This window comes from Pseudorca crassidens, chromosome 3 (assembly GCF_039906515.1).
Source record: "Pseudorca crassidens isolate mPseCra1 chromosome 3, mPseCra1.hap1, whole genome shotgun sequence".
NCBI lineage: Eukaryota > Metazoa > Chordata > Mammalia > Artiodactyla > Delphinidae > Pseudorca > Pseudorca crassidens.
Genome location: NC_090298.1, coordinates 111,892,306 through 111,918,689, shown reverse-complemented (window position 1 = coordinate 111,918,689; position 26,384 = coordinate 111,892,306). Strand labels below are relative to the sequence as shown.

Here is a 26,384-nt window from a genome sequence, read left to right as displayed (position 1 = left end):
TAAGTCTTTTGAATGCAGTGCTTCCCAAACATATTTTTCCATGGGACCCTTTTTTTGTCCACCCCACCCACTATCATCCAGGGGCACATCACCCTAACCGTAAAGTCCAGAACTTATGACTGGCATTTGGGGCCCACCCTACAGATTTCACTGGTCAACCTCTCTCCTCTCCTGCCACCAGTCCTCTCCACATCTTGCATGTTCTCCTCCAAGGCATAGCCCACAGCTGTCTCCACCTGCTGGAGCCACCTGTTCCCTTAAACACCCAAAGACCCCTTTTCCCACCTCATACCCACTGCTGGCTACTGCTTCCAACCTTGAGTATCCTTGAGTACCCCTGGATGCCTGTCCTCTCTCCCTCCTCCTTTCCAGGTCATTCCTTGCTGCGTCCTGAGTTGCCCTTGTGAGGTTATGGGCATGGGATACCACACCTGACAACAAACCAAGGGGGCAGGAGTGGGTCTTGAAGAGTTCTCAGAACCTGAGCCCCCTCACTCAACTTCCTACCCCACAGGGACTCTGCCTCAGGCAGCAGAAGAGCAGAGGGCGGGATCGGAGGTGAGATGGGGGTGGGGTGACAACCCAGTACCAGCTTCTCCCCTGGGCAGGGGCCAGATGCTGTCCCCATGCCTGAATCTGACACTTGGTGAATGAACGATCAATGATGGTTCTTAGAGGGCAACCCCTACCCCCATTTCGGACACATTTCCCACGTGGGAACTGGCCAACTTCCCCAAACTCAAGACACATCCTGGCTGGAGCTGGCTATGGGCCGGGCACCTCCGGGGTTAGCGGGTCAGGGCGGGGTGTCCTGGAGAGCCGCGGATGGGCCTCACACCCAGCCTGGGCCAGGACACCCAGTCCTTGGCGGAGGCCCAAACCAGCTCTGTTTACAGAATCTGTCAGCTCTGTTTCCCCCTCCCCCTCCCACCACTTCCCCTAGAGTCCAGGGGGCTGGGAGATGGCAGGCGGGGCCTGAGGGAGCCTAGGAGGCAGCCAAATCCCAGGCCGGCCTCTCAGTACTCCTCCCCTTCTTGGCTCCTAGGGTCTATCCGCCCCGTTCTCCAGTCTTCTGGTTTCCCCTTTAAAGCATTGAGTGGGAATGCGCATTTTAAAAGAGAAATCTGTAGAAGACAATGCTTACTCCCAAGGCAAGTTTAGCTAATGGTGGAAAGAAAGGAACAGTGCCTGTAGACACAGGGAGACTTTTCTAGGCAAGGGGCTTCCTGGATACCTCCAGACAGCCTGGAAGGAGGTTCCCTCCTTCCTCAGGACCCCAAACCTATGGGACCCTGGGAGTTTTTCCAGAACTGCCGGAGGGACTTGGTGCAAATTAGCTGTAGCCGGGCGGGTAGGCCGGGGGCTTTCGAGGGGCAGACACGTCTTGAGATAAGGCCAACGGCCGGCCGGGCCGCAGTGACTCAGCTGCGGCGGCTGCAAGGAAGCTCTGCGGGCCCCGAGGAACGGGACTCAGGAGGCGGGGCCCAACCCGGGACGCCCCGCCCAGCCCCAGGGCTCCGGGAAGTTCCGGCCCACCACCCCCAGCTTCCCAGAGGCGCCCGGATTTCCCACGGGTTTCCCCATCTGCTGCAAATAGTAACAAAGGCTGGCACTTTCAGAGCGCTCACTAAGTGTTAGGCACTTTGCTGGCATCGTGTCTTGTTACCTCCATCAGGGCTCTGAAGCAGGCGCCACTATTACCTCCATTAAGAGACATGGAATCTGAGGTTAAGAGATGCCCAGCGACTTGCTCAAGGTCACACAGCTACTGAATGGTAAGGGCTACAGTTTCCAAACCCCCAGACACCTCTTGCCCCTTCCCAGCTCCCATGTCTCCTATGTCTTGCCCCTCCAGGTGCTAGCAGGTCCCCTGGGGGGTGCCTCCCTAGGCAAAACCAGAAACCTGGACATCCCCTGGCCTGGGGCTAACTCAGTTCAAATATTTATCATTTTGAGGCAATTGCAGTGGTCTTGATTACGTGTCTGCTGAACTCCCAGCCTGGTTTCAGGTGGCGGCAAAGTTTCCCAGCCCTAAGTTTCCCTTTGACCTCCACTTTGAGGGGAAACTCCTAGGAACAGGGCTATCCCCGGGGAACACTGCCCTGACAGCACCCAGCTCTGTCCTCTGGAGAGACACAGTCTCCAGAAAGCCCCTGCCTTGCTCACAGATTAGCTCCCCAAACCTGGGACCTTGCCAAGTGAGAAGCTGCTGGCTAGCCCCTGCCTGTGTGGGGTCAGGGCCAGGACTGTGCCACAGAAAGCCAAGTCTGAGCCCCAGAAAGGGTGGAGGAACAAAGAGCACCCTGGGGCTGCCCTGGAAGGTAGTGAGCTCCCCGTTATCTAGGGTGGGGGAGCACCTGTGGAAGAAATGATTCAAAAAGAGGGTGGGATGAGATGACCTTTAAAACCCCGAATTTCTGTATTCTGAGTCAGGCAGTGTCCAAGTGAATGGCTTGTTCTGACAGCTGCTTAAATGGAAACTTTCCCAGACTCTCCCACTTCCTTCCCCTTTGACCTCTTTCTGCTGCGCTCCATGATCTTCCTTCTGGAGACTCGGAGAATATTGGAAAGAAGATGACGCCCATGCATCCCTGCCTCAGTTTGCCACTCTGTCCCAGTGGCCATTGTGTGGGCTCTGGGAGGCTCTGATTCATGGGAGAAAGGAAGGAGGAAAGGAAGGAAGAAAGGATGGAAAGAAGGATGTATTTTAAGATGAATGACTGCCTCTGGTTGAGCTGGTTTGACCTGGGCCCTAGTCCCAGCTCCAACCTCTTCTCCCAGATATGTGACCTTGAACAGTGTCACTTTACCTCCCAGGTCCTCTGCAAAATGAGTGTATTTTAACATCAACTAACCTTCCTGTGAGGGTAGTTGGTAGCAACAATGAGTGACCACCGTGGGTAAAGTCTTCCCAAGCACAATTGTGTGATGGCGCTCAGCGGGCAGCCCAGCTCTACAGGCAAACGTCATTCTTCGTGATTCTGCTTGAGGAGGTAAGTCCGCAAGGACAGGCAAGTTTTGGTGGGAGAGAAGGGAGAGAGAAGGGGGCCTGAGCAGGGGCTGCAGGGGATGGGTATCCTGCAGTGGGAAGAGCTGTCCTAAAGATACTACTGTGTATCACCTCTGCGTGCCAGGCATGGTGCTAGGGGCTTCACACACATTGTCACATTTAGTTCTATCTATATGGTAGGTACTAGTATTATCTCATTTTACAGATAGCAGTATCAAGGCTTAGAGAGGTTAAGACACTTGCCAGTGGAGAAGCCAGAATTCACAGCCAGGCTGGCTGACTTTGGAGCCCTGTCCTACCCAAGTCCTGACTTGGGTCCCTTGCCCCTTCCCCACAGTTGTCTTGGAGGCTGGTACCCAGTGGCCTGTCTGATTGTGCCTAGTCCTCCAAGATCCCTCCCCTTGCCTGGCACCCTCCTCTGCCAGCTGTCCTGTCCAGTCAGAGTGGCTTTGGTCAATGATGCCAGAGACAGTCTGGCATTATGGCTGTGTTGGACCTTGTACAGAGAGACAAGCGTTGATAGGGGCTAGGATCAAAGCCCCAAATTACAGGAGATAAATAAGATGTGAGGGATGGGTCCTGGCTGGTGCTGAATCTTGCATAGCAAAGGAAGAAAGGAAGACTGGGAGGCAGGCAGCCACCTCCGCCTACCCTGCACCCAGGACTAAGAAGTGACCTTGGGCACCTGAAACCAGCTCTGGTTCCATAAGGGTTGAGGAAGGTTTTAGACAGTTATTTAGGAAAGCTGTAAGACTTGAGGCTGCCCTAACTATAAGATGATATTGGAGGACCCCAAGATCTTCCCCAAACACTCCCGCACACATATACACACACTCTCCTGTCAGAGTCAAGTCTGGCCTGGGGCATCCCCTGGTCAAAGCGCTGCACTGCAGTCCTCTTGGCCATCCTGGAAAATCTCTGTCCAGTGGCACAGAGCCCCCAAAGGGGGCCCCCTTCCCCTTTAGTAGAAGAGTCCCCTCCTTGCCCTCTCACCTCCACTCCCAGTCAACTCTTCATCTTTTCTTGGAAACAAATCGCTCCCAACTTCAAAGCATCATAATTCCCCCCAAAGAGCAACCTCAAGAATGTCAAGAGGAAATTATTGAATTATCCTGGTTAGCAGAAAAATCTAATTTATAGCAAAGCATTTCTCCTGAAATTTTAATAGATTTTTTTTTTCTTCCAATGGATTTTAATGCTCATTTGTTTCCCGGGCTTGGAAATTCAGTTTGAAGCACTGACATAGCTTTTCAGTTCTTGATTTATTGCCAGCTCCCTGCTTTTGAGCCTGATAGTAAACCCAACATCCTATTTTCTCTTAAATGTGAGAGGACTGCTCTCTCTGTTCAGCCTGCTGGACCAGACATCGTATGGCACTGCCACTTCATTAAGGGTGTGAGGGGGTCTGGAGACCTGGCTGAACCTTCCCTGCCCTCCTTGACTGACTCTCAGGGGCAAGTCCCCACCTTGAGGATTTTGCTAGCATGGAACCTCAATGCCATGTGTATGAGGATACCAGTGGTCTCTGGGGACCAGTCGGGGCAATGGAATGGCTAACCTTCCTCTCTGCCCACTCCCTGCCTCCTAGCCTATCAAGGTGCCTGGCGCAAAATAAGGACTCAGCCAACAGGTGTCAGTTGAAATAGAGGGTGGCATGGCTGAGTGTCAGAGTCCTGCTTGGGCCAATGACAGCTCAGGCTCCCATTAGCAAAGGAATGTTGTGTTGACATCTTTGCCCAGGCTGCAGTCCATTAGATTGGAATCATCTGGGCATAGCACAGGGTGCTGGCAAGTGTGCCGCCTAGAGGTCTCAATTTATGGGGGCATGGCCAGCACTGGGGAAAGGGGCTAGAAGGCCCAATGGCATCAGAAAATGCATCCTCCCCAAAAGATGAGAAACTCACTGTGCCCCCAACCACCTTTCAAGAGTATCTGACTAGAGCAATGCTTAACCAGAACTCACTAATAAGGAGAGCGGGCTTTTGGAATGAATGACTGGCAGAGAAGGGAGACATTTAGGAACAAAGCCAACTTCTTCTGAGCCCTTGGAATGATAATATCGATTTTACAGATGCAGAAACTGAGGCTCTCAGAGAGGGGCGGAAGCTCACGAAGCTCTGGCAAGTAGCCAGAGTGACACTGAAGCCCAGATGTTTGACTCCCTGAGGGTTCCTCTAACAGCGTGGGAGGCTGTACCAGGGTTAGTAGCCTGACACTACAGGACCTAGCAAAGATCAGGATCCTTTGGGAGGGCGGGGGTTCCTCAGGCCCCTATGGAGGCTGCCCCCCATCCAGTTTTAGAGCAAGCTGACAGGCCCATGAGGACTCCATCCTAGGTCATGGTTGTTCTCTGGAGGTTACTTCTAGCAGTCCTCCTGTCCCTGACCCCATCTTTCCAAATATCCAGAGACCCTAGAGCCTCTTTCCTCCCGGAGATTGCTGTGGTGGCAAGTGGGAGAATCACCTGGCCAGAGAAGGGTGGTGAACAAGGGGCAAGAAGAGGGTCTGCACCTTTCTACTCACTCCTCTCGGTAATGTGCCCTTCTCCATCTCTCCCTGACTGCCTGACCTTCTATCCTCAGGGAATTTGGGTTTCCTTTCCCAGGGCATTGCCAGGAACAGAGAGACAAATGGCATGGCCCCTGAAAAGCTCTGAGGGGCTCCCTAGGCATGGAGGGCACACCCTGGCCAGCGTCTGGACATGGAAGTAGGGGGAACACTAATGCCCCCAGGAGAGCCACAGGACACAATCTCATGGGCAGAAGGGGCCTGGCATGTGGGTTACGTTGTTTACCACACAGAGTAGGATGGCAAGCAGGGATGGGCACTTCTGTCCCATGCCCAGAACCTGAGGCAGAAGGGTGGCGGGAAGGGAGGGGGCAGTCCCGACTTCGCTAGCTCACCTACTGGCTCACCCTTGAGAGACCAGGGCTCTTGGTAGTGGCTGAGAATGGAGATGAAGGTGACAGTAGGATTTAGGGCAGCCCTTGGAGCCGTCAGAGGTGGCTGCTGGGAGAGCACATTGGCTGAGTCTCCCCTGATGGCCCACCCCTCTAGCCATCAGCCCCTCTCTTGGCACCTCTCACGGGTCCCGGGCCGGCCTCACCGCACAACACTTCTGCACACGGCCAGGCCCAGCCCCTGCCTGAAGTGGACCCTGGACACTTAGTGAGGCCCCTCCTACCCCGTCCAGCCCTCTGGAGCAAATCTAGGAGCCCAGCCAGGAGTGGGTGGTTTGAGGGAGCTCACAGGATTGTGGGGAGGAAGATTGGGGGCAGGCGTTTCTGTGTGGCTTCAGGGCAGAACCAGGCCTGGGGCTGAGCATCCTGGAGACCCTGCTCCCATGGGGAAGGCGTCCTCACCACTCAAGCTGTGAAAGCACAGAACAGGAGGCATCATGGGGAAAGAGCGCCCTGCCAAAGGGCTCCTCCCCTAGAGGCCTGCCTCTCAAGGCTACACCACACAAGCTTCTGCTCAGGAGAGGGGGAGCTACCACCCGGGTGAATCCACTCTGTTCCTCCAGATTTAATGACTCCCAAAATGTCATCTCTGCTGGGACAACTCCCTGGCTCTCTCCCAGCCAGGTGGAGCCCCGGTCACCTCTTCCCTCCCCAGTGCCCGTCCCTTTACCCTTTGGCAGGCCTTAACACCAGACATGGCTGTGAGCCAGGCCCAGGAGAGCTAAGCGGTGGGTGGGTGGACAGGAGAAGGAAACCTGAGTAGGCTGGTCATCTGATCCCAGCTCCTGGGAATGGGAAGCTCATGAGAGGCCAATACTGGGACCCTTCCCTGAGGGTGTCAGGGAGCAGGCTTCCAGGATGGGGGCCGCTGCAGCACTGATAGACACTTTCCAGAAGGGCACGATAGGGATCGGGGATGAGGAAGCCACTGATGGGACCCCAAACACATGGCAAGTCAGTCTTGGGTAGGTCTGGGGGCTTTGAGGGTCCCAACTGGTCAGCTGGGGGGCAGATCCAAGGGGGCTTCTGCCTATGGCTCCCTGGTCGCAGTTGTAGTTTGGTAAGATGAGGTGTAGGGCAGCCCAGCTCTGGAAGGAGCTGTGCCCGGTCAGGGCCTTGGCCCCAACCTTGAAAGCCCCCTGTGCCACAGCCCCTGCTGACCAGCTATTCCGATCTGACTGTGGGGCAGGGCCCTTTTCCGGCGGTTCTGAAGCTTTGAACTCTGATGAGTAATTTCTTGGAGTTTGTCTGGCATCAAGATCAGAGGTTTTGCCCTCCACCTTCTACCTCTGAAGGAATCATGAAGAAGAGCCCTTCTTGAGGGCCCTGGGGGATGCTTCTGATCTGAGAGAGGGCTCCAGAGGCAGGATGAGGGGCATGTACGGACCTGAAGTGCTTGGGGCAGGAGGTTCCTGTACCGGGTCCTCCAGCCCACGCACCTTGGCATGGGCTCCCTGGGTCTGAGGCTGACAGGCACCACAGGTTGATATGCTTCATAGCGGTCATGCAAAAGGCACGCCTGCCACCCAAGCCCTTGGCCGCTAGCCCATGCCTCAGTCCCACCACCTCTCAGCGCCGAGCAGACTCAGCAAGGGCAACCTGGAATGGCTGGAGCTCCAGTTGCAGCTGGAAGGTCAGGGTTAGACTCGAAGAACTTTCTGAATATAAGAGCTGTGATGTGTAACCAGCAAAGGTGAACTGACCACTCATCTCTCAGCAACCAGGTGCCAGACTTGTCCCTTCAACCTGTCCCACCACTGGTTAGAGCTCAGTAAATGGTATTACCATCCACCCATCCACCCAAGACCCCTGGGCAGCAAGCCCCTCAGCCCCATGTCCAATCTAGCCACAGGCCTTGGCATCTCTTCCTCCCAACACCTCAAGGATCTGTCCATAGCCCTCCACCTCCACTACCACCACCCAGGCCAAGCCACCACCACCTCTCCTCTGGATGCCTGCAGCAGCCTCTCACTGTCTGCCTGCTCCTACCCATGCCCCCTGCTGTCCATTCTTCACCCAACAGCCAGGGTGAGCATCTCAAAATGTAAGTCAAATGGATCTCTTTCCTATTGCAAACCCTCCAGGGCGCTATGATCCCCTTGGGTAAATGTCCTGCCCAATCTGACTCCCGCCCCATCTCCTGCTACCTTGACCACAGAACTCAGCTACAGTGGCCTCATTCTGTGTGCCCCTAGCTTGACTCTGACCCTCCCATCTCTGTGGCCTCTTAACTGTCACTTACTCCTCTTTTAAGACTGGGAAGACTTTTCAATCTGCCAACGCCCTCCAAGGCTCTGAGAATCCCTGCTGAACCTGAATCTATCCCCCCAACACCTGTCACCTCTTGCCGTCATATTTCTTTATTCTTGAGTCTACCTACTTGAGAATGACAGTCACAATCTAGACAACACACATAGAACAAGACATGTGATATGACCACAAGTTAGAGAGGCAGAAATAAAGGGAGGTTGGTGGTAGAGGTGGGGAACAGACAGCCCCCTTCCTTTGCCCCCATCCCTCCCACTATCTCCTAGGGTCATGAGTAAGCTCTCAGAAGAGGACACTTACAGATTCAGGTGCCTACTCCCATTCAACTTTTTCTTTTTTTATTGTGGTAAAATATACATAACATAAAATTTACCACTTTAACTATTTTTAAGTGTATAGTTTAGTGGCATTAAGTAAATCCACATTGTTGTACAGCAATCGTCACCATCCATCTCCAGGAGTTTTTCATCATCCCAAAATGAAGCTCTGTACCCATTAAACAACAATTCCCCATACCTTTCTTCCCCTAGCGCACAACCACATTCTACTTTCTGTCTCTATGAACTCCACTCTAGATACCTCATACAAGTGGAATCGTACAGTATTTGTCTTTTTGTGTCTGGTTTATTTCACCTAGCATAATGTCTTCAAAGTTCATGTATAGTGTAGTATATATGAGAATTTCCTTCCTTTTTAAGGCTGAATAATATTCCATTTTATGTATACACCTCATTTTGTTTGGCCATTCATCCACTGATGTACATTTGAGTTATTACCACTTTTTGCCTATTGTGAATTATGCTGCTATGAACACAAGTGTATAAACATCTGTTCAAGTCCTTACTTTCAGTTCTTTTAGGTATATACCCAGAACTAAAATCACTGGATCATATGGTAATTCTTTTTAATTTTTTGAAGAACTGCCATATCATTTCCCACAGCAGCTGCATCATTTTACATTCTCACTGGCAATGCACAAGTGTTCCAATTTCTCCACATCCTTACCAACACATGTTATTTTCTGTTTTTTAATAGTAGTCATACAAATGGGTGTGAATTAGTATCTCATAGTGATTTTAATTTTGAATTTCCTAATAATTAGTGATGTTGAACACCTTTTCATGTGTTTACTGGCCATCTGCCTATCTTCTTTGGAGAAGTGTCTGTTCAAGTCCTTTGTCCAATTTTAAATTCGGTTGTTTGTTTTTTGCTGTTGAGTTGTGGGAGTTCTTTATATATTCTGGATATTAACCCCTTATATGATTTGCAAATATTGGTCCCATTCCATGGGTTTCCTTTTCACTCTATTGGTATTGTCCTTTGATGCACAAAAGTTTTTAACTTTGATGAAGTCCAATTTATCTATTTTTCCTTTTGTCGCCTGTGCTTTTGGTGTCATTTGCAAGAAATCATTGCCAAATCCAATGACATGACATGGAGATTTTCCCTTATGTTCTCTTTTAAGAGTTTTATAGTTTAGCTCTTATGTTTAGGTCTTTGATCCATTTTGAGTTAATATTTGTATATGGTGTAAAGTAAAGATCCAACTTCATTCTTTTGCATGTAGATATCCAGTTTTCCCAATACTGTTTGTTGAAAAGACTGTTCTTTCCTCGCTAAATTGTCTTGGCACCCTTGTCAAAAACCATTGGACTAGGGGCTTCCCTGGTGGCGCAGTGGTTGAGAGTCCGCCTGCCGATGCAGGGGACACGGGTTCGTGCCCCGGTCCGGGAAGATCCCACATGCCGCAGAGAGGCTGGGCCCGTGAGCCGTGGCTGCTGAGCCTGTGTGTCTGAGCCTGTGCTCCGCGACGGGAGAGGCCACAACAGTGAGAGGCTCACGTACCGCAAAAAAAACAACAACAACAACAAAAAAAACCATTGGACTATACATGTGAGGATTTATTTTTTGTATTTCTTGTATTATATTTATATTATATTTCATTTGTCTATATGTCTATATGTCTGTCTCTATGTCAGTGCCACACTCTTTTGATTACTATAGCTTTGAAGTAAGTTTTGAAATCAGGTGATATGAGACCTCCAAGTTTGTTCTTTTTCAAGATCGTTTTGGCTATTCAGGGTCCCTTGAGATTCCATATGAACTTTAAGATGGATTTTTCTATATCTGAAAAAAACATTGTTGGGATTTTGATAGTGATTGTATTGACTCTTGTGAGTTTGTTTAAGGAGGGCCTGGGCCAGCTAGGGTGTCCCAAGGTGACCGGGAACCAGCAGTGCAGTAAGGATGAATGGTGGTCTGAGCAGAAGGAGAAGGCACAGAGCTAGCACATTGAAGGGGGCAAGGGGCTACCCTTCTTTAAAATACTGAAAGCTTTGGCTCTTCCCAGGTCTCCATCAGAGACAGGTCTCCATGGCAGGAGTTTACCCATTTGTATAATGTGCATTGCATTCCTAAGCCACTGAAAAGGCTCCTCCAGAATCAGATGCCTCCTCCTTTTCCTCGTTTAGGTCTTTCAGCTCTTGAAGAACCTTATTGACTTATTAGGACCTGGTACTCCCTATCCTGGCTAGGGATATTAGCGCAAATTTTGATGTGGCTGAGATTCTGTCTCACTCCAGACCCTGACCAGGTCATCCTTCCAGTCCAGCCAGCTACCCCTTCCAGGAGGAGCAAGTTCCCTCAAGACTGTGGGGAATAGGAATGTGTAGTTATGGGCCCTCAGGGAGAGGATGGCTGGGCAGAATCTCTTCGTGAAGATTATAAAGATGGTGTCCTCATCCTGGTGCGTCTTATAAGCAGATCTGGACCTCAGCAGGTGAGGTCCACCTGCAGCAGTGAAAGCAGTGGTGGACACAGGCAGCCTTCTTGTGCAGCCTAGACTCTTGGGAGATGATTCACTGGGCCCTAAGCCATACCTCTGGCTTTGCCTCAGAAAAACTCCTACACTCAGTCCATCACTGAAGACAGACAGAAGGATAAATGAGTAGACTTTGAGCCCCTGGGGGCACCATTCCCAGTTCTGAGCTGTGACACTCATCCACCCTGCCTGCCAGGCCATGGGAACACAGGAGAGCCTTAACCGCCCTAACTCTAGGAGGCATGGCTGGGGCTTCTGGCCACTCATCCTTCTCTGGAAGGGGCTGTCTAACTCCAACTCTGACAGAGGGCCCTGGGGTTTCTGGCACAGCCTGAATTTCTCTCTCAATGTTCATATATATGTGACTAGGGGTCAGAAAATAAGGTCCTTGAGCCAAATAGGAACCTTTATCCCAGTTGTTTTTAAAGCATCCCAAACTTCATCAGACTAACTGGAGTCATTTTAGATACAGAAGTAAAGCAGCCAGCAGGGAACATTCTTCCTATTTCAGAGATGAAACGGTAGAGGCCTAGAAGGTTACGTCAGTGCTGGGAAGGGTCTCATCCAATTGAGCTTTTGTTTTACCAAGTGAAATCTATCCACCTGTTCATTCATGCATTCATTCAGTACCTACTACTGGACAGGTCCCTTGCCAGGGCCTGGGGATACAACAGTGAGTAGGACAGAACCTCTCTCTCATGGAAGTCTGCTGGGGGAGGCAGATGGTAGCAAACAAACAAATAAACAAAAACCCCTAATGAAGGGAAAGAAGTAATGGAACATGGGTCTATGGGAATATTTAACTAAAGAATCTGACCTGGATCAGGAAGTCAGTGAGATGCCGCAGAGCAACTAAGCCCGTGCGCTACAACTACTGAGCCTGCGCTCTAGAGCCCACGAACCACAACTACTGAGCCCTTGTGCCACAACTCCTGAAGCCCACATGCCTAGAACCCGTGCTCCAAAACAAGAGAAGTCACCACGATGAGAAGCCCACGCACCGCAACGAAGAGTGGCCCCCACTCACTGCAACTAGAGAAAGCCCGCGCAGCAACAAAGAGCCAACACAGCCCAAAATAAATAAAACAAAAACATAAATTTATTAAAAAAAAAAAAAAGGTGTTCCCTGAGAAAGCAGAGACCTGAAGGACGAGTCAAACAGACAAAGGGGAAGGGGAAGAGTATTCCAGGCAGAGGGAACAGCATGTGCAAAGGCCTGGGGGCTGGAGGGACGGGCCCAAAGAGGAAAGGTCACCTGGGGAGCTGGAGACCATAACCAAGGGTTTGGGATTCCTACCTGTATTCTTCCACCATACCCCACAGCCCAATGCCCCCATGTTTCATGGCCTCAGATAACACCCTCAGCCCCTATTGGGCTGCTCACTGCACCCGCAGGTGCCCAGGAGAGCTCAAAGAAGGACCACAGAGTATAGAATATCAGAATTGTGCAAAGAACATATAAAGTGTATCCAACTTTGTTGAAGCCCCTTCAGGCCCTGTGGCTGGTGGAGGCCTCTGGCTTGAGTTAAGACTAGAGGCCAAAGATTGAGTGCTGAGTAGAAAAGTTTTACTGCCAAACAAAACACTGTTCCAGCAGAGAGTCTAGGTTGGGGAAGGGGGAGAAATGGGGTTGGTCATGAACTATCTCTGTTCTGTATTCAAAAGACAAAGTTTCTGAGCGTTGCTGATTGACTAGGGATGTCTGGCTTGTAGGTCAGGGGAGCACTGGGTTGGCTGAGAGTGGTCGGCTGTGGACCTGGGGTGTCTGCTTCAGGATTATGGTGGCTAGCAGCCTCTGTGTGTACATGATACGCCCGAATCAAGATTTGGGTGCCCAGTCAGGTCTGCCCTGATGTCAGCAGGCTAGATGGCCAGATTGGGGCTTATCACTGGCCACTGGCCTTCAATTCTTTACGTATGAAAGTATGTGGGGACCTCCAGATCCCTACACCCTGAGTCCAGTCCAGTTAATAATTGTTTGCTGAATGTGACTGTCGATCTGTGATCTATATCCTCAACACCTAAGCCAGGGTCGCCTTCCTCTTCCTCACCCCCTCATGCTGTGTTGAATTCCATTTCCTCTCATCTTCCACTGTGCCTGCCCTAGTCTAGGCTACCATTATTGCTCACCCAAAGGCATTCATTTCCTCCAAACTTATCACCTCCAGCTCATGGTCTATGAGTCATCTGTCTGAAATGTCACTTATCTTCTTAAAACCTTTCCTTGACTCCCTTTAGCCACTGGGACAAAGCCCTGAGGTTTGCACACCCAAGCAGTCGACCTCTCCAAGCCCACCCCCTCCACGTCCCCCTCACACACTAGGCTCAGCCACAGTGAATTTCCAGTTTCTCCAAAGTCATGCTCCCTCTCACCGTTAGGCCTTTGCCAGTGGTGTTCCTTCTGTGTGGAATGCTGTTCTCACCTTCACCTGGCCACATCCTGCTTATTTTTTAAGCGTCAGTGTATATGCCAATACCTGGGAGCCTTCCCTGACATCTCTCAACTGGGGTTCGGTGTTCCCACCTTGGTGTACCGCAGTCCCTTCTCTTCCTTAAATATTTTATTTGAATTGGAGTGTGGGGGAGAGATGTGGTACCTTGGGTTATTTAGGGAAGACATCTATCCCCTGTTGCTCAAACTGCCTAGAAACGTGGGCTGGAACCTCTGGAGAAGGAGATGCCAGCACAGCCCCGCTTCTTCCTCTAGTTCCTACTCTAAGGAGGGTGAGTAGTCCCTTGGGCAGATTATTCTCCTGAGCCATGCTGTAAGGAGACTCACTGCTTCGCCAGCAGGGCACACGGCGAGTAGAGGGCTCCAGGCTGACCAGCCAGAACATTGGACCTACAGGGGCCAGGCAAGGGCCCAGGTTGGAGAAAGGCAGGCCAGCGTTCAAACTCTGCGTCTCTCCATCTGACCGAGTGACCGTGCCGTTAAAGCTGCCTGACTTTCCGCTCAGCTCAGCCCGGGCTTATAGTGGGGGTTGTGCTAGGCCAAGAGGATTCTCAAGCAGCCTGGCTGCCTTTTGAACTTGAGTTTCTGGCTCTTGGGTGAACAGAATGAATATCTTCCTGTGAACTAGAAATGCCTCCCTGGGGCTCTATTCTTTGAAAGGAATCAAGGGGTCCCACAGACTGACCTCGAGGCCAGTGATTTTTTCCAAAGTCAACACAAGTCACCAACTCTGCTCCTCACCACCACCACCCTGCCACCGCCATGTCAAGTGGTGATGGAAAGTTCTCAAGGGTCCCCTCTCCTGTTGTGTAAAACGGGCACCCATGTGCATGCCTGACTGTTGACTGGGGTGAGTTCTAGGGAAAGGAGAGCTGGGATGACACAGTCATTTTACTGTGTATGCTTCTATAATGTGGGGATGTTTTTATAAGCATGTATCACTCCTATAATTAAAGATACAAATCTAGTAAAAAGTTCCCTCTTGTAGGCCATAGGGTCAGAGGGCAGAGGGTGACAAGGAAGACTTGATAGGTGAGACGGCACTGGAGCTGGGCCTGGTCAGGAGGGCAGCAGTGGCAAGGGGACCTTTGGGCCCCGTAAAGGCAAGATCCAGGGCTCAAAGATGAGAGAGTTTTAGGGGAAGAGGGCAAAAAGGATGGGCACACACTGGGCTGGAGGAGGAGTTTATGGAAGACTGGTGAGAGGTGAGTTAGTACTGTAGTGGGTAGGGCCTTGGACGCCAGACCAAGGAGTTTATATTAAGGGTTTTTTTTTTTTTTTTTTTTTTTTTTTTTATTAAGGGGTTTTTGAACCAGAGAGATGTGACCTGAGCTAGGCCTTGGGGCTGGAGCTGGCATAGGTGAGAGAAAGGCCAGGCCTGCCATGAGGCTGTTTGCATATCCCAGTGAGAAGAGCAACAGTCAGGGGAAAGGGGTTCCTGGATGAATGAGCTGGGCTGGCCAGGACCTCAGCACTGATGACCCACCCTCCACCTGCACCACAAATCCTCCCAAAGCCTCGCTGGGCACTGGCGGCTCTGCCTGAGGTTCCTGGTCCACCTGTAGCCAGAGACAAGGTGACATCCCAGTGTAACTCTGGTTCAGTCTGACTTGCCCACCTTGACCCAGAAAGGAGGTGGACCTCTTGGGGCCTCCAGCTCCTTTTGCCTTCACAGGAGAACTCCAGAGCAGCTGTTTGATTTGGGGTCACCTGGTGATTCATTTGCATATCACGTTTTCCTGGGCCCTAGAGGAAAAGCAAGCCTGTACACCACCAAAAAAGTTAGTAGGATGTGTCAGCATGAGCCAGATGACGATTCTCACACTGTAGGGCCACCTGCAAGATGCAGGACGGTGCTTTGGCAATGCTGGGGGTTCCCAAGGGTTCCAGAGAGGGCCAGATACCTCAACAGACTGGGTCTGACAGCAGGGAGGGTAGGTTAGAGTGCCCCACCCAGTGCACCTCCCAGCCCTGCCTCCTGCCCCACAGAGGCTGCTGGGGACAGTCATGCCTAAGGGGCCATCCAAGGTCACTTGAGGACCTACATAGAGATGGACTGGGCCTTGGGCAGGTTCTTCAAGATCAAAGAACCCTTCTCCTCTTCATAATTATGGTTCCCCCGCCCTGTTATGACCAGCTACCAAGGACTCAAAGTTGAAAGAAAACCCAACGAGCAGGGAGGGAGCATCTTCTCCCCTCTCTGACTCCTCTGAGTTGTTTATTGGAAAGAGATCAAGGCTGCTGCACCTTGAAAGGGCCCAGAAATTTCAGAGTCTAATGAACACATCAGGCAAGGAAAATCTCTTCCTGTACTGCTGGTGGTCTCACAGCTAAGAGCTCTGGGGCTTGCTGTTCCCTTTGCCTAGATTCCCTTCCTCACCTGGCCCCATCGTGGCTGAGGAACTCCTGTTCTTTCTTGCAGGTACCACCTCTTCTGTGAAGTGAAGCTTCCCTTTACCACTCTACCAGCACATTCCCCTCCTCCATTGTTTCTGTGTCTTGTATTTAACCTATCACTGCATATTGCACCCTCTGCTGTTTTGCTTTACTTATGGTCTGGTGTGATGTCATATGAGCCTTCCTCTGCTCTGTGTACCCAGGGGGTAGCCAAGTGTCTGCCTCATTGAGCAGGTGCTCGCTAAGCATTGCTGCAACAGAGCCACAAAGCACAGTCCTGGATTTCCCAAGCCAATTCCAGGCCACTTTGGGACGCTCTACCCTTCCTAACTACCCCCTACCAGCCCACCCTTAGCTTCCAACACCCCCCTACCCCCACCTGAGGTTGGAGCCCGATGTCAGCCACACCTGGAGGTGTCTTTCTTGAAAGGGTCCTCAAACTAGCAGTCTGTAGAGGTCCCCCAAATTCTCGGTGACCTTGGCACTCGGGCCAAGGCAGAGTGAGGAAGGCTGGAGCTGTGGTGATCCCTTACTGCTCTGGAGGTGGACCCTTGTGCACAGCAATGTGGTGATGATTGACAACCCACGTACAATAAGGGTCATGGGTTGTGACCCGGGTGAGTGAGCATGCTGCCTACCCAGGGTGTCCTGATACCCCATCTGGAGATGGCCTGGTGTGGACTCAGGACCCAGGACGTTATCCAGCTTGGGCTATGGGCAGGGCACACGAGACTAGCCAGGCAGGTAGGAGACTGTAGTCACCCTCCATGAAGCGAGCACCTCTGAATCCTCAGTCCACCTCTTCCACCCTCAAGATAAGGATCCAAGGTCTAGGCAGGCCTTGGCAATGAAGAGGAAGCCAGCTCCTGCCACAGGGGCCTTGGCAGTACCAGCTGCCCCCTTGGATGCCCCAGCTGTAGGCCTCTCGCTCCAGACTTTGCATTCCTCTAGGATGACAGTGCCCTCTGTCACCAGCCACTCAGCCAAGTCAGAGCCTTGCCCTCCTTCTGCCAGGGCAGCTTTTCTGTGGGCTTCTCAAGCCTTAGAATTCTCTGGCTGGCTGATGGCTCATCTTCTGCTTAGCTAGGCTCCAATGTCGGGCTCACTCCCAGCTTGAGTCAGCACCCAGCTGGCTGCTCAAGCCTTGGCTCTGGTCTCTAACAGGTCTCTGGGCAAATCTGCAGCTCAGCTCTAAACACTTTTGCATTTGGTCTCTTTGGTTCATTGATCAGGAATCATGCAATCTTTTAAAAACACAGCTGGTAGAGTTGCCCGTCTGGGCTTCTGCATTGGGGTCATAAGTTGGGCTACCTAGAATTTATTTAAACTTGCATGTTTGGGTGCAGAGTGAGGCTGCTCTCACAGTGTCTCCTGTGATGGCCTTCTCATTTTCTGGATCATCTTAATTCTTGGGACCACTCTTGGCTGGGTTTCTAGGACTCAGTCTGTTTTTAATGTTCATTTGTCTCCTGAGTTCTTCTAAGGACTATTTTCTCTTGACACTGAGATTCACTAATTACAGGATAAAGCACTTATCTGCACCCCTCCCCTGTCCCTGCAACACACACACACACACACACACACACACACACACACACACACACACACACACACACACACACACACACACACACACGTTTCCCAGACAAGATGGGTCAGAAGTCCTTAGCCAGGTCAGTAACCCAAGATAGTGATGTCCTCTGTGCTCCCCTCCCCACACCATCCTTTGAAATATACACAGGAACATTGCTGATGTGTCAGAGACTGCCAAGTGTCCCCCAGTATCTGGTCTAGCTGAGTACATGGCATCCAAAATAAATACTAGATTTCCCAGCCTCCTTTCCAGCTATGTGACTGTTTTGGTCAATAAGCTATAAGTAGGATAGTGTATGCAACTTCTTGAAAGGCATGCCTTCTTCCTTTCTTCTTTTTTCATGCCAGCCAGAAAGTACCTTCTGTGATGTGACAGCTGGAGTTAAAGCAGCCATATTAGAATATTGGGATGAAGCCACTCTCTGAAGATGGCAGATATGGTAGCCCAACTTCCAAGATGGCCTCCAGTAATTCTCAACTACTGGAAGGTCCTTGTTTCATTCTCTCCCGTATTCAACAGGACTGACCCGTGTAACCGACAGGATATTGCAGAAATGATAGTGTGATTTCTGAGACTACTTCATAAAGGACACTGCAGCTTCTGCACTTGCTCTAGGCTAGTGGAAGCCAGCTGCCATGTTGTAAGCACACTCAAGCAACCCTATGGAGGATTATAGGTGGTGAGGAACTGAGGCTTCCTGCCATCAGCCAGAACCAATGTTGCAGTGCCATTCAAGCCATCAAGTGACCACAGCTCCATTCTGACATCCTGACTGCAACCTTATGAGAGAGCTTAAGCCAGAATCACCTAGCAAAATTACTCCTGAATTCCTGACGCACAGAAAGTGTGAGGTAAGAAAAGCTTATTGTTGTTATAAGCCACTGAGTTTTGAGGTAATTTGTTACACAACAATAAAGGAAAAAAAACAAAATAGAAGGAGCCTTGACCCTCTGAAATTGTGGAGGGCCATAGCAGCCCTTACCTTTACATCAGACTTTTTTTTTTTTTTACATCAGACTCTTTTTTAAGAGACATAAACTTCTCTTATTTTCACAACTATTATTTTGCGTTTTCTGTCATTCCTATTCCTAGTCTTATTTTGGAACTGCTCATTCAGAAACTCTTTTAAGAATTGCTAGCTGGAAGTGCCTTTGGAGGCCATCCCCGTCATTCCTGCTGCCAGGGGTGTGTTGAGGCCTAAATCTTCCCAAGATGATGGGTAGTTAATGTCTAAAAATGTCTGTAAAAGAGATTTTATAATGAGGACCACTGGCCAAGGGTCAGGAGACCTTGGCTCCACTCCCTTCTGAGTGCTATCATTTATTTAACACTTTGGTGACCTTACCTGGCACAGAGGGACACTGTCTTTAATATGGGATGTCCATGAGGCTCAAACAGACGTGTAAATAAGCAATTTGGAGAGTGCCAAGCTTCTCTACCAACTGAAGAAAGCACTCTTGCTGTGGGTCTGGCTGTTTCTGTGGCTGGATGCAGTTAGCCTGCCTCAGCATTTACAGGTGCTCCTTTTCATGGACCAGCTTTCGGGTGTGCATCTCTGTGGCCTAATGAACAAATCCTCACCAATGATGAGACACCCTGCTCAGATCCATTCAGCCATGGCAGCTGACAGGGCTTAGTGATGGCTAAGTCCTGATGGTTAGTCTAGTTTTTAACTAAAGCACTTCTTCCCATTGCCCTGGTTGCAAGACAGTGGCCAGACCTCTGACACTCTCTCTCCACCCCATGTCCTGCTTCGTCACAGACCACAATTTCCAAGTGGACTAACCATCCAACATGATTCCTGACCCCCAGCATCACAGTTCCCGGACCTGCTTAATGTTCCTTACCTTTTCCCATTGGCTCTTGCCACACTGCAGGATAGCCCCTCTCTGAAATGTTAGCCTCCTGAATTCTACCAGAGGCCTTGACCTCCTGCTTTCTAGATATTTTCAGTCTGCTCTCCACTCCTGCTCTTGCACCTCAAGAAAGACTTTCTGTCCCGAGAGGCTTCAATTGATTCTCCAGTCTGGCCGCATCAGAATCATCTGAACAACCAACAATTTTCTTAAACCCGGTATTAGTTAGGATAATGCTAGATGCTATAACAAACAAATCCCCAAATGTATATTGGCTCAGACAATATAGCTGATTTCTTGTTCACAAACAACTCACGTGGGTGTTCCTGATCAGTGGTGTGTGTCCTCCAAGTGATGATTTAGGGACCGGGATCCTTCCACCTTGTGGCTCTGCCATCTCCAACATGTGGTTTCCAAGGGGGCCTTAAACTAGAAGAGGAAAAGAAGGGTGGAGAAGGCACATCTGCTTCTTAACTATTTGGGGCTGGAAAATACATGTCATCCCTGATCAACATTCCATTGGCAAGAACGTGTCACTTGACTCCTCTCAGATGTAACAGATGTGAGAGGAGGGGTATATGCTGGGAAATGTAGCCTCTGCTGGGACGCCCCTTCCTAGCCTCAACTCTGTTCTATGGCAGGGCAAGGGATACACTTTTTTTTTTTTGGTGAACAGTTAGCTATCTCTGCTACACACTCAAAAGGAAATGAACCTTCTGCCACAATTGTCTTGTAAGACTGCAGCCCAAGTACTACAGGCCGACCAACCTTCCTGCCTTCTATGTCCTGGAGAAGACCCTGAGGAGGACAGGTCAGTGCTAATGCAGATTTATGACCTCCAAAGCCACCAGGGCCCCTGTATTGCTAGGCCTAGGTCAGATTCTCTGGTATTTCCCCTAACGGGTGTTCCGAGCATCCTCTCCTTGCCCTTAGCCCCTTCCCCACCCTCATTCTCAGCAGGTGAGAATTTTAGGGCCGAAGGGCATGATGCCCCTCCGCTTCTTCCCCTGCCCTCTCCTCCCCAACCACACTCATGTAAATTTGTCTGTGCCCACATTCCCTCCAGCTTCACAGCCTGAACTGCTCCCTAGATTTCACACCTGTGTGTCCATCTGCCTCAGAATGCTTCCACCTGCATGTGCATAGGTCCTTCATACTCACCATGTCTCAAACTGAACTCACCATTGTCCAGCCCATCCCCCTCCCCCAAACCTGCTTCTCCTCCTGGGGTTTCTTTCTCCTGTGATGGCGACACCCTAACCACATGGTTGTCCTTGCTTAAAATCTGACGGTCATCATTGTCTCGTTTCTCAGGTTAAATCCTGGCCAAAACATTTCTTGAATCAGTTCCCTCCACTTGTTTTACTAAGTTCAGGTCATCACTTCCTGCTCAGATGCCTGTAGCCACCTCCTAACAGGTCTTTATGCCTCTAGTCTGTTCCCCTCCAACCACTCTTCACGGGCAGCCAGAGTGACAGTTCTACAGTACAAAACTGACCACAGCACTCAGTTTCTTGAGTGAAGTATGGACTTTCTCCTGAGGCCCCCGAGTCCCCACATGACTGGCCCCACTGCAGCCAGCCCTTACTTTCCATGGCACTCCAGCAACACTAGACTTTCCTCTGGCCATGCCCTGAGGATCCTTGATGCCACACTGGGGTCATGGGTGAGTGCTGCTAGAATATCCTTTGTGTTCCTCTCTCTGTTCTTATCACACTCCTTGGTAAAGCTCTTTTTGTACGTCTGCTTCCCAACACTGCAAGGGCAGGAGCTAACTCTTTGTCTCATGATTTCAGTGTCTGGGACAGTGCTCATCATACAGTAGGTGCTCAGTGAATGAATGAAGATGGTGGAAAGGAACCCGCTGAAGGTATGGAAAATCTTGATTTAGATACGCTTGCCTTATGCTGAATGAACATTTCCTTCTCAAGAGAGCCAAAGTGTGTGTGTGTGTATTTATCTGTGAAATCTGATCCTTTGCCTGAGAGCCTCCCATCAATTAATCATGACTGGCCATTCTGCACAAAACCTCTTCTCCCAAAGCACTTTGCACAGAGGGGCTGAGCTCTCCCACCCTGCCAGTGCTGTGGGCTTAGTTCCTACCACATGACTGGCCTGGGCAGTAGACTCATACCCATGCCTCCCACTGGACCTCCATGGGGACCAGGGAGGAAGCCAGAAAGGAGCATGGTGCCCCATTTTTAAGATAAGAAAACCTGTTCATAGGAGATGAGGCGATTGTACGAGGATGCAGATCACTCTACTGTATCATAGAGTGTACTATGCCCCTGCTCTCTGCAGCTGACATAATGCCCCGTGGTGCCAACACAGACCCTGGGCTCTGTGGGAAACTGCCTCAGACACCACCCCAGCTCCTTAGGTCATAATACATCTTGCATGTCAGCTACTCCCTTGGGTAAGGAATTATTGGAACAGACACCACCCAAGCTGACGCCAGCATGAAGAGGACTCTCACAGAATCCAAATGCACAAAGTCATCCCAGGAACTGGAAGCTCATTAGACAAACATTTTGTCTTTTGTGCTGCACTACAGGCCCTTTCCCCCTGCATTTCTAATTTCTTCCCTCTTTCACAAAACCCTTAACCATCTTTTACAAGGCCCAACATGACCGCCAGTCCTGAGTCACCATGACTCACAACTCCAGGGCCCACAACCAAAGAAGCAGAGCATCAGGGCCTTGGGAGCACTTGGCTGGCTCAGCCTGGGTGATTGTTGGTTCTCCCAGGCTAGGCTTTCAGTCCTGGCCCATCACCTGGAACATGTACAGCATGTCAACTGGTACAAACAGGGCAGCAGGGGTTGTCGGCAGGGGAATTCCATGGAGGGATGTAGGTAGGGAGCCAATTACAAGTGTAGGGAAAACTGTGAAAGATGTTGAAATTTAGTGGTTGTCCTGAATAACTTACCCACCTAGGTTCTTTCTGCCTTTTGTGTCTTTGACTAGGTATTTCTCAGCTCTAAAGATGGAAGTGAAGCTGTAACACCTTAATAGTAATGCAAATAATTCCTGTTCACAGTTACACAGATTGTGTCTAGTGGAAGGCAACTGACTATTGCTGTGTGGATTCTGACCAATTTTGCATCCATTTCTGAAATGATTTCAGCATTCCTTATCTGACTATCACGTGTGATAGTTTTGAGTTCTCCTTTGAATTGGTTGTAACGTTTTAGTGGTTCTCTCGTTAATTAATGAGTTAAACTAAATCTTTGACACATATTCATTTTATATCTTGGGACAGACATGATTATATCCTCTTTTAAAATTTATTATTAAATACAGACAAATCTTGTGTGATCCCATACTCCAGAAATATTATTGATGCAGAGAAAAAAATTTAGGATACACAGGAAACTGTTAGTGTTCACCTGTGGGGAAGAGGGAGGGGGAGGTACTTCCTTTTCATTTTATATCTTTTTGTACTATTTTAATTTTTAAACTATGTTAAAAGAATGTCAGTGGAGGTTGGCCAGGCAAAGGTTTAAGGGCCGTCTGTTTTCTTTTTTTATACTTTTCTCTATAAAAAAATAATAACATTAACTTTATAATTATTTGTTATGTTGTACATATGGTTGTTTGGACTTTTCTGATTGTATATTATATTTAAAAAAACTGATACATGTTAAAATTTAAAGGAAAAAGCAAACCAAATAGGAAAAACTACATCTTGGCATATTGCTCCAAGCCAGCCCTGGGCAGCCAGTGGTGGTTACGATGTGCTGCCTGTCCTCAGGGAAGAGGATAAGGTTCAGGTTCCACCCACAGGCCAGAGGGTTCCAGGCACCCTCCCTCCACACACACCTTGTGTCAGGGGCTGTGCAGGTGAGGCACCTTCCTCACTGTTCAGTAGCTGTCGCATCCCCTCCCTTCTGCCTTCCTGGCAGCCCAACTCAGGGAACACTGATGGAAGATGATTCCAGAATGGGAACATTCCTTCCCCCTTCCCTTCCTCTCCTGACAGCTGAGAGGCATCCCTCCCTCCCTGGCTTGCAGCTGAAAGGGAATAATGACTGCCAAACCACTGCTTGCACAACAATGCACTTCTGAGCAGGGTACACACAATTTTTGTCAGTTGAATCCTGTCTTCCTCCTGACTTACATGATGGTCTAGATATGCTCTGGCTTCCATGCTCCTGGGTGGTTCAACCACTAGTAATAGCTCCCAACACTTCATATTCTCTGTCTTCATTAACCAACCTATGAACTGGCAGATTTTTAAGTTCATGAGGATAGAACCTTCCTTCTAGAGAATTTCCCCAAGCTTGGGTATTTGTCTCTGCTGTTTTCTTAGCATGTGTGTGGTAAGGGAGGCAACGCCCACAGGCACTGGGACCATTTCTCAGCCCCAGGAGCCTCCCCTGACCTTTGGCATGAGTGTGTGCAGTCCCTTGCATTTGGCACATCTGCACACAGGTGCCTCATTAATGAACTCTGGCCTAGGAGGACCAAGGAATAAGGAAGGCATGAGCCTCCTCTCACGTGCTGAACACCTGCAGCTAGCCTGACTAGAGCTGACCCTTCCCACACTTACCCACTAAGCACAGAGTTAGTCACCCCTGAAATCCTGGGGCTGGTGCCCCATGTACTCCAGAACACCCTCCTACGCAGCACACCACTGCCGTGAGGAAGGGGGGTCTTTACGCCTAGTGCCACTACTTTGGATGTTAGAGCCCAGACACTCCATGTCGTTTGACTACATCACTCTCTCCCTTAAGTCCTTCAGTGGCTCCCCATTACCTGCAGAATCAAGTCCGAGCTCCATGGCCCGGCCTTCAAGCCCCTTGCTTCACAATCTGGCCCTAGGTATACCTCTGGCACCATCTCCCTACACCATGTACCCCACTGTCTAACTACTCATTCAGCCCAGGCACACTGGAGTCCAACTTCTGTGTAAGTCTAAAGGCTGTTTTCCAAGCCCTTGTAGCTGCCCGAAATGCCTCATTTCAGAATTGCATTATGCAGATGCAGATGTAGGCGTGCCAGTGTCTGTTCTAATGCAGGGCCTTACCCTGGTGCTCACACCATCCCTAAGGCTGCACCTGGCTGAACATTGCACAGGTCACTTTCCAGAACGGCTCTCTCCATGGGAGCAGCTGCAGATTCCTCCCACCTCCCCAAAGCTCACTGCCATGGAGCAGAGGCAGTTGTACTAGGACACATCACAGCATCTTGCTGCCAAAGTGACAGCTACAATTATGTTTTGGCTGACAGCTAGAGATGAGAGAATGTACAAACAGCCGAGGCCTCGTGGGCCTTCATGATTCAGCAGTTTGTGCTGTATGCCCAGCTGGTAGGTGAGGTGGGCCCAACCTGTCTGCCGTCCAGGCCCCCCCCTTGGTGGGCAACCTGCTGGCTACAGACCTCAAGTTAATACCTGGGGCCCTCAGGTGAAGTCCTCCACTGGGCGGTGATAGTTAATGCCCCCAAGGGCCACCCCAGGCCCAGAGGAGTGGAAGAGTAGAGTGGCCAAGCCCAGGCAAGGCCCAACCCAAAAGATAGGCACTTGCTTCCTAGGCAAGCGCAGGGGCAGGCAGCGCAAAGGGCCAAGCTGCCCAGGGGTGGACTCCATCACGCTGGGCAGCCTGATGCGGGCTGTGCTTGTGAGGGACAGACGGTCTCTCTTGAGGCTCAGGGCACCACCTCCATGAGGAGCCTCAGGGCCACAGGCTATGGTGCCGGTGTAGGGGCCAAGCCGCTGCAGCGAGAACAAGCACGCAGCAGCGGCAGCTCCCACTTCCTGAGTCCTCCCGTGTGCCAGGCACTGCGCTGACCGCTTCACATACATTCCTTCTTTTCATCTTCCCCACAACCCACTGAGGTAAGTTCTGTTATTGCCGCCACTTTACCAGGGAGGAAACTGGGTCTAAGAGAAGAATGTGATGGTGGCCACATGGCTGGCAAGTGTGGAGATGGAATTTGAGCCCAGACAGTCTGGCTCCAGAGCTCAGTTATGCCTCATTATCCTGGTTCGACCCTTTCAATCCAGTCTTGGTTGACAAAGCTAAGAGACCCCCCAGCACATTCCTCACAGAGTGTGAGTTGAGTTGAGGCCTCCAAGTATACTTTGGCCTGGAAGCCAAGATATTACCAAGGAAAATAAACAACAGCTATTTCAGGTGAAAGGTACTGAGCTATGGAATTGGGGGGGGGGGGGTGGAATTTAAAAACTACCAGGATTTCCTCATTGTACATATTTGTATGTTCAGCAGAACAAGCGTCATCAGGACGCTGCTGTGTGGCCAGTGTTGCCCCTGGAGACAGAGGGCAGGAGCAGGAACAGTCCTTTCTCCCTGACCTGCAGGCCTCCTGAGCCCAGGGCTTGCCTCTTACTCAGCCCTGACCTGGGCTCTGGCTGAGGCCCTGGGAGGGGTGGGCTCAGGGTCTTGGGGTTCTCTGAGGAGCATTGCTGCCCTTCTTAGGTCCCTTGTGAGGCAGAACCTGCCTGTCCTCGCATCCTGTCCAAAGGCATGAAGATTGGAGACAGTAGGCTTCCAAAGTGGGCGTCTGAAAGGCCAGCAGGGCTGGGACGCAGGAGCGTTTGTACTTCAAGTGGCTGCTGCCCATGAATCACCAGTTTCATTCTGTGCTCTCAGCTCCACAGAGGCATCATTTCCACCCAGCCTCACATGGAGCTGGCGGCCAGAGCCTCTTAGTGGGGCTATAAATAGCATATCATCAACTCACCTCTCCTGAGCTCATCACAGGCTCCTAGGTTTACTGTGTGTCTTCCTGCTGCCTGCACGTCACCATCACTCAGATTTCCCAGGTGAGGCCTGGCTGAGAGACCCAGGGCACACTCTGGGGGCTGCAGGGTTTGGGTTCTCAGAGCTGTTCAGGGTGACAGCGAGGGCAAGGGCAGACTTTTGAAGAGCTCGGCATTTAACGTGTCATAATTATAATCTCGGGTCTCTGAGATCCTCTCCAATTAAACGCAGCAGCAAGGGACTGTCATTTCTCCAGGAGTCCTAGAAATAAAAGGCAAAGGACTCATCAAGACACACCCAGA

The 26,384-nt window shown here is 50.5% G+C and overlaps 1 protein-coding gene and 1 long non-coding RNA gene across 8 annotated transcripts in view; one reads left to right on the top strand and one right to left on the bottom strand.

The window, feature by feature from the left end:
* The window catches only part of JADE2 (jade family PHD finger 2), a 109,482-nt gene extending 89,695 nt beyond the window's left edge, over nt 1-19,787 (bottom strand). The window contains exon 1 of one of the 4 annotated variants that reach the window (XM_067731773.1): nt 19,675-19,787. Coding sequence is in view for 2 of the 4 variants with exons in the window: in XM_067731775.1 (XP_067587876.1) it covers nt 19,675-19,764 (90 nt within the window). In the remaining 2 variants the exon portion in view is untranslated. The remainder of the gene's footprint in view (nt 1-19,674) is intronic. The other 3 variants (XM_067731775.1, XM_067731776.1, XM_067731763.1) reach the window with 3 other exon arrangements.
* LOC137221678 (uncharacterized) lies at nt 1,375-22,929 on the top strand. Of its 4 annotated transcripts, none has more exons than XR_010942109.1 (6): nt 1,377-1,775; nt 2,818-2,993; nt 18,022-18,353; nt 20,035-21,024; nt 21,155-21,228; nt 22,325-22,929. It is a non-coding gene; the product is annotated as an uncharacterized lncRNA (long non-coding RNA). The 4 variants fall into 4 exon arrangements; XR_010942108.1 differs by having other exon boundaries at nt 1,387-1,775; nt 20,035-20,169; XR_010942110.1 differs by having other exon boundaries at nt 1,375-1,775; nt 20,000-21,228.
* The last annotated feature ends 3,455 nt before the right edge of the window (nt 22,930-26,384 follow it).